This window comes from Schistocerca serialis, chromosome 3 (genome assembly GCF_023864345.2).
Source record: "Schistocerca serialis cubense isolate TAMUIC-IGC-003099 chromosome 3, iqSchSeri2.2, whole genome shotgun sequence".
Classification (NCBI taxonomy): domain Eukaryota; kingdom Metazoa; phylum Arthropoda; class Insecta; order Orthoptera; family Acrididae; genus Schistocerca; species Schistocerca serialis.
In genome coordinates, this window is record NC_064640.1 from 162,073,876 (window position 1) to 162,092,825 (window position 18,950).

The following is an 18,950-nucleotide window of genomic DNA, read 5'->3' on the forward strand; positions in this document are numbered from 1 at the left end:
CGGGGAAGAAAAATGGGTTCATTACGATAATCCTAAATGCAAAAAATCATGGGAATATCCCGGCCATGCTTCCATGTCGACGTCCAAACCAAATATTCATGGCTCCAAAATCATGCTCTGCATTTGGCGGGACCAGCTCCGTGTCATGTACTATGAGGTGTTAAAATCAAGTGAAACAATCACAGGTGCTCATTATCAAATGCAATTAATGTGTTTGAGCAGAGCGTTAAAAGACAAACGGCCACGGTAAGGTGAGAGGCACGATAAAGTAATTTTGCAGCACGACAACGCTCAACCATACATTGCAAAATAGGTCAAATTGTACTTGGAAATGTTAAAATTGGAAGTCCTACCCCATCCGCTGTTTTATCCAGACAATGCTCCCTCTGAGTATCACCTGTTTAGATCAATGGGGCATGGCCTGGCTGATCAACACTTCCGATCTCATGAAGAAGTCACAAATTGGATCGATTCGTGGATCGCTTCAAAAGATGAATAATTTTTTCAACGCAGAATTTGTACACTGCCCGAAAGATGGGAGGAAGTAGTGGCCGGTGATGGAAAATACTTTGAATCATACATGTGTAACCAATTTGTTTCATTAAAGCCTCAAATGTTGGGGGGGGAGGGGGGGGGGGGACGGCGGAAGCAAATTTGTACACCTTGTATTAATGTATTTTGTAAGCATTTACTGCAAATTAAAGCTATTTTTAAGGTTGTTAGTAATCACAACATCAAAAACGTTTCACGAGATCAGTAAATTTTATGGGAAGTTTTTCTGTTGTAATAACAGATGCCCCTTTTGGCTGTTAATCACTTCAGTTCTTAAAGGAAACTGGTAATATTGTTAGCATATTAAACTCATAAATTAAATGAGCATCTGCAAGTTTATTTAAAGTTATTTGCTTACTGTTTTGTAAAACACTATACCAGCAACAATGCAACCCCTACTGCATGTACTGTTCTCGGACACAGGCAGAGTTCACTGATGTTCGTGACCAGTTGGAAATCAACTTAACCATTGGAACCTGCTGTTATAAAGGGTTGTGTTGGAAGGGCTACTGAGAGTCATTACGTAAAATACCAAAGACACCTCAAGTACTATCCTCTCCTGAGGATACTGTCCCCTGAATAGAAAGTACAGGCTGTACCACTACTTGTCCACGTGACTGTGAGGAGAGTATCAGTGGTAGGTCTAGGTGCTCTGTACAGGAGAAATAGGCACATAGGTGCACCCAACCATCTAATCAACAAGTTTGTTGTACTGTCTCCTGCTGAAACTGAGCCCGTGAGATTTGCTTCAGCTGTGGGGGAACGTGCTGTGTCCCATGTCAAGGGAAGGCAAACACAAAACAGTAGTGGTATATTAACAGTCAGCAGTTCAAACATGTGGTTAATACTGGCACTGCTTAGGGAAATGACGGCAAGGGATGATAAGCAATACCTTGTGCACTCAGTGTGTATGCCTGGGGGCCTCATTCAATATGTTAAAAAGGCAGTTCTGAAAACCACTGAGGGGAAAGTATGAAATCAATGGCAGACTATGACACATGTTGGGACAAACTATGACTGTTGCCTGGTCTATGAGGGCATACCTTGATCATTCCAGTGACTGGCAGAGATGTTTCAGAAGACCATCCTTGTTCACACAGTTTCAACAAACCTCACAATCTGCAGTATTGTGCGCAAAACTGATCATGGCCCCTGGTTCTGAACTGAGTGGAAGCTTGAACCAGAGACTTCAAAGGTTCTCTGACAATCAAACCTGAGACATCCTAGAATTTTGCCACAGGATTGAGAATGGTAGGATCCCCCAGTATTTTTATAGGCACACAAATTGTACTAACTTTTGCCTGTTGATATTTCTATGTTCTTTTTTAAACTGAGAGTGCAACACGCACTGTTAACTCAGAATTTTCCAAATTTTGTTGAAAAGCCATGGCGAGTCTTTGCCATCCTTGATCCACTTGCTACACACATACTGCTCCAGAGCTTGATTAATAACCAGTTTAAACTTCGGCTGTAATTCCTCTACGTCCATCATACTGAACTAAATGATGTCCATTTATTGCTTACGTAGGATGCCAACAACTCATTATCAACTCTTTCCAGAAAATGACTTCATGAAGAAGGCTAAGAGTGTTTTCAACTATATTAACCACCATAGTTATGATGATATTGTGATCACCAATATCTGTCTTTGTACAGACACTGTCTATATGGATAGCTCTCTCTCTCTCTCTCTCTCTCTCTCTCTCTCTCTCTCTCTCTCTCTCTCTCTCCCCCTCCCCCTCCCCCCCCCCTTCATCTCATGGTTTTCTCTAAGTTGGATAAAGTGATTACGATCTTGACCATCCTGCATTTCCTGGACCACTTCACCAAAAGCAGTTAAAAGTGTTCCTCCTCCTGGTACAGCATTAACTAGTACTTATTTGGCTTTGCCAGAGGTGCTGCTCATTGACTCTTACACTAGGATTGTTGAAGTCTAATGACTGACAGAATTCATAAACTTCTGTCAATATCTTCTCCTGCTCTCCATGTTTTCTTTAGATTTTCTCTAGCAAATTAAAGCACTACAAGGTTTATTTCTTAATGGTTTCCAGCTAAACTTTCATTGAACAACTCATATGCTCCCAATAACACAGCAGCATTCCTCATTGCACCCCATAATAGGCCATCTTCTTAGCTGGCCATGCAGTTTTGGAATGAATGCTTTAGTAGCTTTATGAATCACACTAGCAATTTGATTTGCTATATGCTGGAACCTATCTTCAAACACTGTCCGCTGGCTCTACAGTATCCTGCCAATTTCTGACTGAATTGTATCCACAAGAGCAGGCAAGAGGAACCCTGTTGCAGTGCTGAGGTGAATCGTTTGCTTTGAGGCCTGCTAAAGAGGAGGTATGATGGTGAAGATATCAAACGAAGTTGCTGACAGCCCATGTCTATAGGGCCAAGGGGATGGCAGGTATAAATATCACACTATCATATTCAGTGGAAAACTCTCTCTCTCTCTCTTTCTCTCTCTCTCTCTCTCTCTCTCTCTCTCTCTCTCTAAAGGCTACTGGTTACAATTTCATGGTATGTGGGACTGGTGATGGAGGAGTGATGCACATCGTTAGTATCATCATCATGCCTTCTGTGCAAATTGTGGCCCCTTAGTAAATGTGTGTCAGAACATTTAAAATGTATCTCCTGAAGACACAAGCATACTGTTCCAAGTCTGTTCATATTCCACTGAATTATAAGAACCATTTTATTAGTGGCACTTGCCTTTATCCTTCCATCTTGTTCCCTTTATTCTTCTATCTTGCTGGTGAATGTAAGATGATGCTCAAACACAACTCAGAATGTCTTGGTTTCTAGGTATGCATATCGAGGTACACTTTAGATCAATCATCATCTCATAAAGGATGTAATGTTTCCAGTATCTGTTTTCAGGTGATATCTGTATTTGTGACAGTATCCCCTTGTGTTACTATAGTACTATGTACCTTCGCAACAGTTTTTGTCAAGGCTGAATGACAATGTAACAAACACAAGATTCTTTAGAGTTTACAATGCTTCTGTTACTTCACCACAAGAAATTTATTTCTTTGGTCGCTCTCAGTTCCTGCATATTCCTCTCCTCAGCAAACTATCCTTGCTCCACACAAGCTGCTTTGAAGAGCAACTGATACAAAAGGGAGGGGGAAAACCACAGCATTCCCAGCTTGTAGGAACAAATTCACACTTCCAGCAATTTGCTTTGCTTCTATAGCCAATCTTACTGCGTTTGAAGTTTCAACTGTCATAGCAATGCAAAGGATTGAGCATACAGAGTAATGCTTTGAAACAGCATGACTTTCACCTTGAAGCTGAGGTTGGTTTGTGTAAAGGGGGAAAGGGGGGGGGATTAAGACGTGAAACAGTGGCATACGTTTCAACAGTTACTGAAATAATGCATGTATGTTTACATACATATGAAATCTTTTCACATCTTCAGACACAATTCCCATAAAACAAAAGTTTTAAATTTGAAACTAATATGGCACCACACTTCCACTTCTTGCTATATGAAAACTAAGAATTAAAAATTTACTGTTTACATCCACTGATATTTAAAATATTTAACTATACTTACAACAGATACATTTTTCCCATCAAACAACTTCATTTCTGTAAGAAGCCAGGTTCTTTTCTTCTTGTAAGCATTTTTATCTGTCTTTTTAACCTGTAACATAGAAAACTCAACATGTCAGAGATAATTATTGATGGTTTAAAGAAGAGAGATAAGTACAAAAATGACTTTTCTAACATTTTAAGAATGACTGCAGCAAAGAATTTACCTATGGCAAGCATTTCATAATCCGTATAAACAATGGAAGGATTAAAGGTAATTACTCAACTTCCATTTGTGGTGTTGGCACGTCGACAAGTACAAAACAAGGTTGAAATCATCAGTAATCTTTCAAATAATATCTTTCCTCAAAGCTAACTGGTTCACAAAACGAAATGTGTGCATGTGCACACATCTACATTGCTCTGGCACTGCTGCCTGATTTTCTGATTTCATTTTCTCTGTAATGTACACTTTTAAAGTCAACAAGTTGTACTGGTTGTTCTGGGTAACATATATTGCACATTACTCATAAAGCAACAAATAAAATGTTAAGCTAAATATATTAATCACTGTCACCCCAAAATAGAATGTCTTCCAACATCGCCAAAGTGTACCCTAAAATAATGTACAGCAATTACGCTTGAAAAAGTGTAGTTTGTAAATGACCGCACTTTTTGTTGTGAAAACCTGTTGAAAATGACTGCATCAATGTAATGTACACCTTTTTGAATTATAGGCACTGACATATTACTTGCATAAAGATCATTTCTCAGTCTTGTGTTCACAACAAATGAGCAGCAGTGCAGTCACCGTATAATTATGTGCCCTTTCCATCTGTAGTGTAAGGCATTATGTAGGAGTAAGACATGTGTAAACAACAAATGCATGGTGAAAAGAACATATGACAGAAGATAGCAGATGTTCAGCAAAGTGGTGTAGGAATTCCCAGTTTATCAAAATGGAGTTACATCAGGTTTGTGAATGAACACCATGTATAGTCCATCTGGTGTTCTGTTCGACTTGGCAAGTAGCCACAAAATATTACCTCATGTGATATTAAGAAATGAAAGAATTAAACTAAGGTAGCTAAAGTGCATGACAGACATTAACAATGGACAAAACTCTGATTGTTTGCATAGCTCTGTTCAACATCTGTTTCATTATTTTATAAGAGCTTCCCATTTACAAGGGTAGATTGTTAAGACTGATGTTAGAAAACAATAAACACAAATGTATTTCAACATATGCACAATATGTTTACACTATGCATGGCATGGTCATTCAAAAGAATTGTTTCAATGTGTAGTTCGTGACTTCTGCCAGTACAGTGGGTGATGCAAGAGCATGCGCATTGTACTGGTGCAAGAGTGCTTTACTGCATCTACGTCACTTCTGCTTTAACTCATTATGCAAACAATATATTAATGTTGTGTAAAGACAAACAGTCACAGTTTTACACTTTCCCAAATACTAATACAAGGTGATACCCTCTAAATTCTAGTAGAATAAGTTGCCATCACTTTTTCCACTAACAAAACAGTTTTTGGTTCATCTTCACTTCCAACTACTGTTTTTATTTCAGTTCTTACTCTGGGTGAATTTTGGGATTCATAAATCATCTCCAGTTATATAACATCACCAGAAATCTGATTATGGTTCAAATTTTAAAGTCATGAAAGCATTGCTCTACTTATGTTCTTTTTGGCTTCATTCAACTTTTGTCCATCAACAAGGCTTTGACTTCACTTCATGCAGTTATGAAACTGTCTTTACTTTCATAGCAATTTTGTACCACAGCTGTTGAATAAAGGCAGATCTTTTAACTCTTCCCTCACATATCTGCCCAGCACATACAGATGTAAGCTATATTGCACAGTGCTTCTGAATTTTATCCATTTGTGCTCCACATCCTCAGCCAAAAATCCTAAAATTTGATGTTGGCTCACATAATCTATAATTTTTTTCCTGTCACTTTTGCTCAGTAAAAATATTTTCCTACTTTTCTTAACATTTTTTGTAATACAACTAGTCATTTTTGCTGTGTCTTATGGTGAGTAATTGGTTCAAAAGGTTCAGGTCTGTTACTTACTACATGGTCTAAGATGTTGCTCTCATGAATCAGTTCTCTAATATTGACAATAATAGTGCAAGTATCTCAACTCGACACCACTTCAGCAACTTGTGTGTTCCTAACCTGCCCCCAGTTATCCTACCGGATGAAGCGACCTATAGTGTAACATAGAATTCAAACTACATGTTGTTCCTGGCAAATCTTCACATCACTGAGAGGTGAAATCTAGGTTTAAAACACACTGAAAAATTTGCTATTCAACCAGGATTTGACATCTCGGTTTCAACTTGACCGCCAGGCCCAACAGAGAATTCTCTAAGTGTTCAAAGCAATTTTCAGAAAAAATGTTCAAGATGCTCTCTCACAAATCCCTGTCTCTGGTAGCACTTCACTGCATAACACTCCCATTCTATAGTTCCCCTTACTGCGGTTAACACGATCAGGAAATTTACTTGTAATATTCTCCTAGTTTTATCTTATGTATTCTGCATTCCTGACATAAGTGGTCTATAAAAAGCATCCAGTAATCATGTTTAATGAAAAGGATAGTTGCTTCTGCCATATAGCAGAGATGCTGAGTCATAGAATGACACAAAAAATAGACTGTTTTGTATGTGTTTTTTTAACTTTATGATAGTCTTTTCGTTGTGCCTTTCTGCGACTCAGAATCTCTGCTACATGGTGAGTAGCAACTATCCTTTCATTATATTGTTACATTCCATCCTTGATTTTCTGTTGCTCAATTATCCTGTTTGTCCCACCTTTGATGATTAGCTTCACCCAGATTATTTCAGATTAAGAATCCATAATGAGCACAATAGTTATGATTAGAGTTCTTTACAGTATTAAAAAATGGTATTACAACAGGCGCTTAACCTACCCTTATGATATACGAAGGGCGTTTGAAAAGTCCGTGCAAAAATAAAAACTACTTACTAGTTCAGGGTAAACCTTTTTTATTTTTCAACATAGTCTCCTTTTAGACTTATACACTTCATTCAACGCTGTTCTAATTTATTGATCCCTTCCAAATAATAGGAATTGACCAAGTCTGCAAAATAGCTATTAGTTGCTGCAATCTCCTTCTCGTTTGAATAAAATATTTGTCCTGCCAGCCATTTCTTCAAATTGGGGAACAAATAGTAGTCTGAGGGAGCCAAGTCTAGAGAATAGGGGGAATGTGAAATGTGTTGGAATCCTATTTCCATTAATTTTGTGACCACAACTGCTGAGGTGTGTGCTGGTGCAATGTCGTGATGGGAAAGGACTCTTTAGCGGTCCAATCGCCAGCGTTTTTCTTTCAGCTCGGTTTTCAAACAATCCAATAACGATGAATAATATGCACCTGTAATATTTTTACCCTTTTCCAGATAGTCGATGAGGATTATCCCTTGTGAATCACAAAAGACAGTCGCCATAACCTTTCCGGCTGAAGGAATGGTCTTCGCCTCTTTTGGTGCAGATTCTCCCTTGGTAACTCATTGTTTAGATTGTTCTTTGGTCTCAGGAGTATAGTAATGTATCCATGTTTCATCCAGAGTGACAAAATGATGCTTAACGTCCTGCAGATTCTTCCTGAACAGCTGCATACCATCCTAGCAACATTTCACACGATCCCATTGTTGGTGAAGCATGAGCAATCGGGGCACCCATCTTGCAAATAGCTTTCTCATGTCAAAATTTTTATGCAAAATATTATGTACCCATTCATTCGAGATGCCCGCAGCACTAGAAATCTCACATACCTTACCTCTTCTGTCATCCATCACCATATTATGGATTTTATCAATGATTTCTGGAGTCGTAACCTCCACAGGGCATCCAGAACGTTCAGCATCTCTTATGCCCATATGGCCCCTCAGAAAATTTTGAAACCACTTATAAAGTGTTCTAATCTAAGGTGCAGAGCCACCGTAATGTTTATCAAGCTTCTCTTTAGTCTCCTGAGGCATTTTGCCTTTCATAGAGTAATGTTTAATCACCACACAAAATTCTTTTTCGACCATTTTTTGACAATCACTCGACTTCCTTGATTAAGAATGCCAAACACAAAGAAATAGACCAATATGGCTGAAACTTGGTGTCCGTTCTTTCCAAAGATGCTACTAACTAAACATGACCTTGATACACGCCAATGGTGCCATCTTTCGGACTTTGCACGGACTTTTCAAATGCCCCTCGTACATTCCAACCTGAATTTTACTGCAGTTCATTTCCTTTCAGTCACCTTACTGTTTCTAATACTCAATGGGCATTTTTACCCTTAATAAGTGAGACTAATTCTGAGACCTTGCAGTGAATGTCCTGTAGTTTACTAATTCCACATAAATGTTTTCTCTTTCAGATCTGCAGGGACAAAAGTTTGCCTTTGAGAGTACATGACTGATCTTTCTTTGATTAAGGTAGGGAATTCATCAACCCTATGGATGGGTTCCTCCAAACTTTATATTTATCTCTAAGGTAAGATGAATAAAGTGAGGAGTAATAGTGCAAGGAAATTTTGCCTGCAATGTCCTTTAATCTGTAACGTATCCCTTCCTAGATCGGTAATTATTTTCACAATTAGTATTCCATTATATAAGAAACAAAATAACTTATGTATGGCTCATGTTTGCAATATCAAAAGAACGGCATAATGAAGGTGGCACTTGGTTCAGCTCTCTCTCTCTCTCTCTCTCTCTCTCTCTCTCTCTCTCTCTCGCCATTTCTGAAAGAAATGAATGTTTCAGTCAAGACTCTTTAGTGTTGCTGCTTGAACCAGTACTCTTCATCCCAATAAATTATTCTATGAATATATTACAACACAAGTGGAAAAGAAGGGGCATCAGAAGGTGCAGTGGTTATGATGATGTGTATGCCTATTGCTGGCACATTAATACTCTTTTTACCAGGAAAGTTATGGCCTTAGTTACTTCACAGATAACAGACATGTGTCTTACTTATTATCTTCCTCTTCAATATTTCTTACCTGGTGAATGGCCACAGAAAACGGCTTTTCTTTTGAGACTGTAATGCATAAAAGGTGTATTTTCTTCTTCTTCATTGGTTTACTGACATGAACTACAGCCACAAGCTGTTCATCACTTGGCTGAAATAATTCCCTCTGCAATATTCTTCTCACTGATGACATGATGTAACCCTTAAAAATTAAAAAAAAAAAGTAAAGCTGTAATTCAAAATAACAATTTCATTGATAAAAAATCCATAAACACAAAAAATACACAGTCAAGTTAATAATTAACACCAGTCTGTCAACAGTTAAGTGATAACACCCAAATGTTTAGTCAATGATTGGTTCAGTTGGACCAGAGGACCGAGTCCATTCCGTGTAAACAGAGCACACACCGTTATGGAGGCACCATCAACTTGCACAGTGCCCTGTGACCAAATTGTGTCCATGGATTTGTGGGGTGTGCACCACACTTGAACCGTACCATCAGGTCTTACCAACTGTAATTGGCACTCATCTGATGACGCCATGGTTTCCCTGTCATCTAGGGTCCAACCAATATGGTCATGAGCGAAAAAGAGGCACTGCAGGAGATGATATGGTATTAGGAAAGGCACTCGCATCATTCGTCTGCTGCCATAGCCCATTAACACCAAATTTCATCACATTGTCCCAATGGATACATTCATTGTACATCCCACACTGATTTCTGTGGTTATTTCATGCAAAGTTCCTTGTCTGTTATCACTGACAACTCTATGCAAACACCACTGCTATCTATTGTTAAGTGAAGGCCACCGGCCACTGTGCTGACCATGGTGAGAAGTAACACTTAAAATTTTACATTACTTAATACATTGAAATCCCTGTGCCACAGTGATATACCACACTGCTAGAGCAGCCAAAACAAAATAACACAGCCCATTGATAAAATGGAGTATTTGTTTTTGGTTGTAGTGTGAATGTTATAGCTGTTAGGCCAATCTATAGGATTTCTTTAGCAGTGCGGATTGACATGACACAGCTGCAACATTTCATTTGTTACCAACAACAAATTGCCACATGATACTGCACTTTATCAATACAATGTGCCATATTGTGTTGTCTCCTCTAGCAGCAAGCTAACAGACAAATACAAATTATGTAACTTTTTTTTAAAAAAAAAGGTGACTTAAAATCGCAACAATACTTTGGAAGGGGGAAAAAAAAAATCACTACTAGATACAAAGGTTGGACAGAAAAATAAACATATTCCAGACCTCCTGCTACATTTATATCTACTTTTGTACACCAGATGCATAGAGTACCTGGCAATATTACATACACACATCAAAAAAAGTGTTGCATCACCCCAGTTCCCAGAACTCCTGGAGATAGATGTTGACTGTGGATATTGTATCACAGACAGTGTCCATCTGACTGTTCAGAGATGTCACTAAACCTGCCCAAAGATGTAAACAACCATGCATGAGCAGCACCTATTAGACGGAGGAGGTCCGACAGCCAATCAGTTCCAGTCATTCCACCAGGAAAGAGGTACATGGATTGTGTTGTCTGTAGTTCAAACATGCCTAGACGGTCAATACTGCGGTTCGATCACATCTGCATTGTTACTTTGTGCCAGGAACGACTCTCAACAAGGGAAGTGTTCAGGCGTCTCAGAGTGAACCAAAGCGATGTTGTTTGGACGTGGAGGAGGTACAGAGACACAGGAACTGTCGATGACATGCCTCGCTCAGCCCGCCCAAGGCCTACTACTGCAGTGGATGAATGCTACTGACAGATTATGGCTCGGAGGAACCTCGACAGCAACGCCACCATGTTGAATTACGCTTTTCGTGCAGCCACAGGACGTTGTGTTATGACTCAAACTGTGTGCAACAGGCTGCATGAGGTGCAATTTCGCTCCTGACGTCCATGGTGAGATCCATCTTTGCAACCACGACACCATGCAGTACGGTACAGATGGGCCCAACAACCTGCCAAATGAATCGCTCAGGATTGGCATCACGTTCTCATCATTGATGAGTGTCGCATATGCCTTCAACCAGACAATCGTCGGAGATGTGTTTGGAGGCAACCCAGTCAGGCTGAATGCCTTAGACACACTGTCCAGCGAGTGCAGCAAGTGGAGGTTCCCTGCTGTTTTGGGCTGGCATCATGTGGGGCCCACGTACGTCGCTGGTGGTCATGGAAGGCACTGTAACAGATGAACGACACATGAATGCCATCCTCCAACCGACAGTGATGCCATATCGAAAGCATATTGGCGAGGCATTGGTCTTCATGGACGACAATTCGCGCCCCCATTGTGCACATCTTGTGAATGACTTCCTTCAGGATAACAACATCACTCGACTAGAGTGGCCAGCATGTTCTCCAGACATGGACCCATCAAACATGCCTAGGATAGATTGAAAAGGGCTGTTTATGGCTGACATGATCCACCAACCACTCTGAGGGATCTACATCGAATCGCTGTTGAGGAGTGGTACAATCTGGGCCAAAAGTGTCTTGATGAACTTGTGAATAGTATGCCATGACGAATACAGGCATGCATCAGTGCAAAAGGACATGCTACTGGGCGTTAGAGGTACCGGTGTGAACAGCAATCTGGACCACCATCTCTGAAGGTCTCGCTGTAAGGCGGTACAACATGCAATGTGTGGTTTTCATGAGCAATAAAAAGGGCAGAAATGATGTTTATGTTGATCTCTGTTCCAATTTTCTGTGCACGTTCTAGAACTCCTGGAACCGAGGTGATGCAAACCTTTTTTTTTATGTGTGTATAATGCTAAACTAATTGGTACCTGGGGTCTATAAATCACATATTGTTGCCCTGAACTGTGTGGTGGATATACAAATCATTATTGCCCTTTCATCATGCTACAGATTTGAAAATAGTACCTTACAATCATGGCAGGTAATTACACATTTCCCCGTCAGTTACTGGACCTACTGTCCGTCACCTTCATTTATTCATACACATTCCTTATCAAATCTCTATGGAATGGTAGGAGGCAGTAATAAGCTGTCAATAATTTTGCTATTCATTCTGCTTTCGGAAAAACGATTATGTACAGCTGCTTGTGTCATTAACATTCAGTTTGTCATTGTGACCCTGGCATAGTGAGTATATGCTCTTTGAATCCTCAGTTATGATGATTTATATGAGTGTTTAAGATACAGCTACATCTATACTCCAAAATGAATCTTGTGGTGTGTGGTGGGGGGTACTTTGTGTAACACTGCATGGTATTTTCAAAAGATGTATGCAGGACAAAGCAGTATATTCTGCAGATCAGTCTGATGAATTTTCTTGGTAACACCCATAACTTTCAATCTCCTCCAGTCATATGAAATTTGCTGCCTCTTGAATAAACAATATCTACACTACATTGCATAAATAACATTATGTGGACACCGTAGAGAGGACTCACTAGGTGTGTGGAAAGATGGTTTGGAGCACCCAACATTTAGGTTATTAGCACATGTATGGAAGTCAGAGATGTATATTTCATTTAAGTGTGCTACAATGGAATGTCTTATAATATGAAATATTGTAATATTGTAGGCTGATGTACAACTACATCATGCTCCAGAAGTCACCATATGGTAAATTATCTATCTGTTTATTTATTTATATAATAGAGGGAAACATTCCACGTGGGAAAAATATATCTAAAAACAAAGAAGATGTGACTTACCAAACGAAAGCGCTGGCAGGTTGATAGACACACAAACAAACACAAACATACACACAAAATCCAAGCTTTTGCAACCAACGGTTGCTTCATCAGGAAAGAGGGAAGGAGAGGGAAAGACGAAAGGATGTGGGTTTTAAGGGAGAGGGTAAGGAGTCATTCCAATCCCAGGAGCGGAAAGACTTACCTTAGGGGGAAAAAAGAACAGGTATACACTCACTCGCGGGTGCCCGCCCACACACACACACACACACACACACACACACACACACACACACACACACAGACAGACACTAGCAGACATTTGTGCTAGTGTCTGTGTATGTGCGGATGGATTGTGTGTGTGTGTGTGTGTGTGTGTGTGTGTGTGTGTGTGTGTGTGTGTGTGTGTGTGTGTGTGTGGGCGCGCGCGCGAGCGCGCGCGCGAGTGTATACCTGTCCTTTTTTCCCCCTAAGGTAAGTCTTTCCGCTCCTAGGATTGGAATGACTCCTTACCCTCTCCCTTAAAACCCACATCTTTTCGTCTTTCCCTCTCCTTCCCTCTTTCCTGATGAAGCAACCGTTGGTTGCAAAAGCTTGAATTTTGTGTGTATGTTTGTGTTTGTTTGTCTGTCTATCAACCTGCCAGCACTTTAGTTTGGTAAGTCACATATTCTTTGTTTTTAGATATGTTTGTTTATTTATTTATTTATTGTTCACCTAATGCAACCTGTATAAAGTGTATACTCTTTAATACTAACCTACCAAATTCAATTTCGATCACTGTTTCCATAGTTCTGTCTCCTGCTCTCCTTTGACAGTTGAAGTTTGTGACTTTCCACAGTTCTTTATCCTAACAGTCGGGTGGTCTGACAAGTGGTCTTCACCTATCTCAGGAACTCCACTTCAGTACTGTCATTGTCCATCATCTATCATTTATTTGTGTGATATATGCTGGTGTTTCCATTTTAAAGTCTTTACTCTGTTCACTATGTTCTGAATTCCTGTTATTGTTCGTATGTCTTCATTTCTTTTTGATGTTTCTTAGGGAGGCACAGGAGTCACCTTTCCTTACTCTCTGAACTGTTTCTAGTTTTCTTTTGAAAAACTTATTTAAAATCCAAGTTTCACTGCTATATATTACACTACTGGCCCTTAAAACTGCTACACCAAGAAGAAATGTAGATGATAAACGGGTATTCATTGGACAAATATACTATACTAGAACTGACATGTGATTACGTTTTCACGCAATTTGGGTGCATAGATCCTGAGAAATCAGTACCCAGAACAACCACTTCTGGCCTTAATAACGGCCTTGATGCGCCTGGGCATTGAGTCCAACAGAGCTTGGATGGCATGTACAGGTATAGCTGCCTATGCAGCTTCAACACAATACCACAGTTCATCAGGAGTAGTGACTGGCGTATTGTGACGAGCCAGTTGCTCAGCCACCATTGACCAGACGTTATCAATTGGTGAGAGATTTGGAGAATGTGCTGGCCAGGGCAGCAGTCGAACATTTTCTGTATCCAGAAAGGCCCGTACAGGACGTGCAACATGCGGTCATGCATTATCCTGCTGAAATGTACAGTTTCGCAGGGATCGAATGAAGGGTAGAGCCACAGGTCGTAACACATCTGAAATGTAATGTCCATTGTTCAAAGTGCCGTCAATGGGAACAAGAGGTGACCGAGACGTGTAATCAATGGCACCCCATACCATCACACCGGGTGATACGCCATTATGGCGATGACGAAAACATGCTTCCAATGTGCGTTCACCGCGATGTCGCCAAACACGGATGCGACCATCATGATGCTGTAAACAGAACCTGGATTCATCCGAAAAAATGACGTTTTGCCTTTTGTGCACCCAGGTTCGTCGTTGAGTAGACCATCGAAGGCGCTCCTGTCTGTGATTCAGTGTCAAGGGTAACCGCAGCCATGGTCTCCAAGCTGATAGTCCATGCTGCTGCAAACATCATCGAACTGTTCGTGCAGATGGTTGTTGTCTTGCAAACATCCCCATCTGTTGACTCAGGGATCAAGACGTGGCTGCACGATCCATTACAGCCATGCAGATAAGATGCCTGTCATCTCGACTGCTTGTGATACAAGGGCGTTGGGTTCCAGCACGGTGTTCCGTATTACCCTCCTGAACCCACTGATTCCATATTCTGCTAACAGTCATTGGATCTCGACAAACGCGAGCAGCAATGTCGCGATATGATAAACCACAATCGCGATAGGCTACAATCTGACCTTTATCAAAGTCAGAAACGTGATGGTATGCATTTCTCCTCCTTACTCGAGGCATCACAACAACGTTTCACCAGGCAACGCCGGTCAATTGTTTGTGCATGAGAAATCGGTTGGAAACTTTCCTCATGTCAGCACGTTGTAGGTGTCGCCACCGGTGCCAACCTTGTGTGAATGCTCTGAAAAGCTAATCATTTGCATATCACAGCATCTTCTTCCTGTCGGTTAAATTTCGTGTCTGTAGCACATCATCTTCATGGTGCAGCAATTTTAATGGCCAGTAGTGTCGTATGTGAAGAACACACTGTTCAAAAACCACATTTTTAATGCTTGTTGGCATAATAGATATAAAAATGGTTGCGTTTCTGCCATAAGCCCTCCAGCCTAGCATAGTTTGGCAAAAATTTCAAATTTTAAGTCTCCTTGCATTTGAATTAAGTGCCCCAAATAAATATATTTGTTAATATTTTTAGACAGTTGTTCAGTATTCTTTTGGTTTGCAGTTAATTGCTGAATTAGATTGAAACATGATACATCACATTTAAGAATCTGTGTGAAATTTTTCTTAGTCTACAGGAAGTTATTTAATTTATCATTTAACTTCACTATCACAGTAGATGGTTTGAATAGTCATGTACCTGTGTGTCTGCCTGCATATTATACTAATGTTGAACTTCTGAAGTCTTTATAGGGATTGCGTTGTTCTATTAGGTTTTGGAAAAAAAAAAGATATGTTGATAATAACAGAGAAAATTAATTAATTAAATGCATTGTAAAACAGTTGTTAAAATACAAATATTATAAAGATAATGGAAATTTCTGGATGGGGCAATATGTAAAATAAGGGAAATTCAGCCACTCACCTATCGTGGATCGATACATGGAGCACACAAACATGTAACAGGAAACAGCACTCACTCTAACATTCGAGCAATAGCCCTTTTTCTAGCACAAAACGCTCATACACCCAAATGCACACTCCCATGGTCACAGTCACAGCTGCATGACTATAAGAGTTTGTGTTTGGGTGTCTGTCCAGTTACAGGTGTGAATGTGTAAATGAATGTTCTGTGCTAGAAAAAGAGCTATTGCTCGGAAGCTAGTGTGGTTGCTGTTTTCTGTTAAGTGTTTCTGTGCTCCATGCATCAATCCACTATAAAAAAAATCCTCAAAAACTAAACCCTATATACTACTTGTATTTTTTTGTTCAATTGAGATAATGATGCCTGTGCGACTTGCTTCTGTGTGAAAAATATCAATTATTTTCAGTTTCAGTGAAATGTGTGTTACATTTTTGCATTTATTGAACAGAGTAACCATATGATTTTGATCAGTAAAGGAATTTTAATAAATTCATTTCAGAATTTTGTCTTTACATTTCATATTATGTCTCAATGCTAGTTTAACTGGCAAAAAAATAAGTTGATGGTTCTCGAATGACAAACTTTTGGTGGGTTCTTTGATAATTCTGTATATGGCAAAGTCCATATCAATTCGGGCACGCTAGGAAAATATCTTACCTTCATAGTCTCAGATGTTAGTGAATGTAGCATATGTTAAAATGAAGGTCTAACTAAGGAACATGTACTTTTTTGTTTTCTCCAAAATAATTTCTGCTCTGAGACACAGCCCTCCAAAGGTGACACTGTGCATACCATTCTGAAGATGCAAATTTTGGAAAAATTGTTAAAATGCTGTATCTCTGGAACAGTTCTAGATATTTTATTGTTTTTTTATTTGAAATGATTTATGATTACAAAGAAATCCTCCGTTTGGGCTTACCTGTCAAAGTTGTTTCACTGTAGCATTATGAACTTTTTTTTATAATTTATGGATTTTTTCTTTCAAAAATGCCAATCCATAAAATTTTGATTTTTTTCTGTTGATTAGTACCACAAATTCCCTGAAAAGGAGAGCTTCCACTTTTAGGTTGAACAGGTTTTATAAAAAATTGAAATTTTTTGCCATACATAAAACCTGTTTCATTACCACATTATCACATAACAGGCTCATAAAAATCTAAACCGAGCCTTATTCACATAATTTTAGTTTTGAAACATGAGTAAGAGGCTCATTTTTCAAGCATTTTAAATTGTTTCAAAGTGTATGTGAAAGGTCATAAGACTTAAAGGTTTCAATTTATAGAACTTCTGTGCACTCTGTTTTGTACTGGAATTAGCCAGTCAATGAACTAAAAATGAGTGCCACTGCTTCAGTATCTTCCTTTGATATAGAGTGATGTCTTCCTATTAAACCAATAGGACTTACAATCTTCAAAACATTGTGAACAGGAAGTGAGCAATGATGGCATCGTTGCTGTCCTTCAGCTGGAAACCTATGTCCACAGCTGTTCCATGTGGTAGCATAAAGTTCACTACAATTTTGTTTAACTCATAACTGGTGTCTATAATCTCTGCAATCCACCAGTCACAGTCATACACAACTCCACAAACATCCCCCTGTCAGGTTTTGAATCGGAATATTACACTGCAGTTTCTGAGGTGTTCGTCAAACAAACGAAATTTCTTCTTTCTTGCTCTTTAAAGTGCGTGCAATATTAGTTTGCCCATCACTTTGAGTCCAAAAATGTGTCTTCTGAATCCCTTTCACAGGAGTATTTGTTTGGACCATTCTTCTTTTTTCTGCTCACAGAATTCTTTGATTTCCTCTTTGGACAAAAGAATGAAGGGCATGGATGTGTAAGATTTCACGACATGAAATCCTCAGCATTCTGAATCACAGCTGTATTTGGTCTGGAAAGATTATGTTTTGTAGCATGGTGCTTCAGCCTGCACATGCCCATTCACTTCTGCAATGTGTTGTTGTTGCCACTTTTTCATGTACTGGTGTGTTACTGCGTTCACTGACCACTTACCAAGTTCATCAGTGAAACTGTTAAATGCGACAGTTTTCTTAATTAGTTCATTTTCCTCCCATGTCGCTTATGTAATTTCTGCATAGTTATCTGCTGCATCTTCCAGGCCAAGCATCTGTAAAGACAGTACTCCCTTTCCAGGGCAGTCACCACATTCTTGAAACAAACAAGTCTCTCGCTTTATGTCACAGACGACTAATGACTTCACACGCCCAACCAAGGTGTCTTATGTCATGTGCTAGTTCTTTAAAGTTGCCACACAAAGTTCAAAATTCGCGCAGTATACATATAAACAGACATCTCTAGGTGGGGTGTGGAACTACCCACGTAGGTCGTAGTGCATTCCAATATGTAAACTTGTATAGTTGCTCTTATAAACTGCAAAAGTTTCTTTAATACTGTGAGTCATGTACTTTTTCACATTCACAACTTTTTTTTGACCTTCAACTGTTTCAGTTATAGTGTCTTTTTTGTTGGCACTCTGGCGAGAACAGTCCCACTTATCTTCCAGATAAAATGACTGCACTATTTGAACTTGAGCTGCTTCTATAGGATGACCATAATAGGGATCTGATCTTCCTAAGACTCCTTTTACAGACCTCACATTTCTTGATTCATCAACCACGTACTTTGATACAGATGGAATGTGGTTCAAAATTGTTTTCTTTGAAAATGTCTCTGGAATAATAGTTAAAACTTGCACCTTTTCACTGTAGGATGCACAATATTCAACAGCTGAATTGATCTATGTGAAAAATGCCTGGCAAAAGGTGCAACAGTGTTTTGGTTCATTTTCTTCTGAAGATGGAATTTCTACTTTCAAGAGTGTGGTCAGTTTTGCTGTAGTGTATTCACTCATAGCTTTATTAATTTCTCTGGGCTTTCCTGATGCATAGAGCTCAAGATTCGACTTCACTGACCATAGTTTCTTAACAGGACTAACACCTACATCTGTAGTTGACTGATTCGGGGTATTTAATTCTTCCTCTATTGATGCAAAATCTGCAT

General features: G+C 39.4%; 1 protein-coding gene across 4 annotated transcripts in view; it reads right to left on the bottom strand.

Moving 5' to 3' along the window:
• The window catches only part of LOC126469873 (exocyst complex component 1), a 273,287-nt gene that overhangs the window by 207,163 nt on the left and 47,174 nt on the right, over positions 1–18,950 (bottom strand). For all 4 annotated transcript variants that reach the window (XR_007586087.1, XM_050097195.1, XM_050097194.1 and 1 more), the window contains 2 exons: positions 9,142–9,312; positions 4,124–4,213 (listed from right to left, as the gene is read on the bottom strand). Coding sequence is in view for 3 of the 4 variants with exons in the window: in XM_050097195.1 (XP_049953152.1) it covers positions 4,124–4,213; positions 9,142–9,303 (252 nt within the window). In the remaining variant the exon portion in view is untranslated. The remainder of the gene's footprint in view (positions 1–4,123; positions 4,214–9,141; positions 9,313–18,950) is intronic.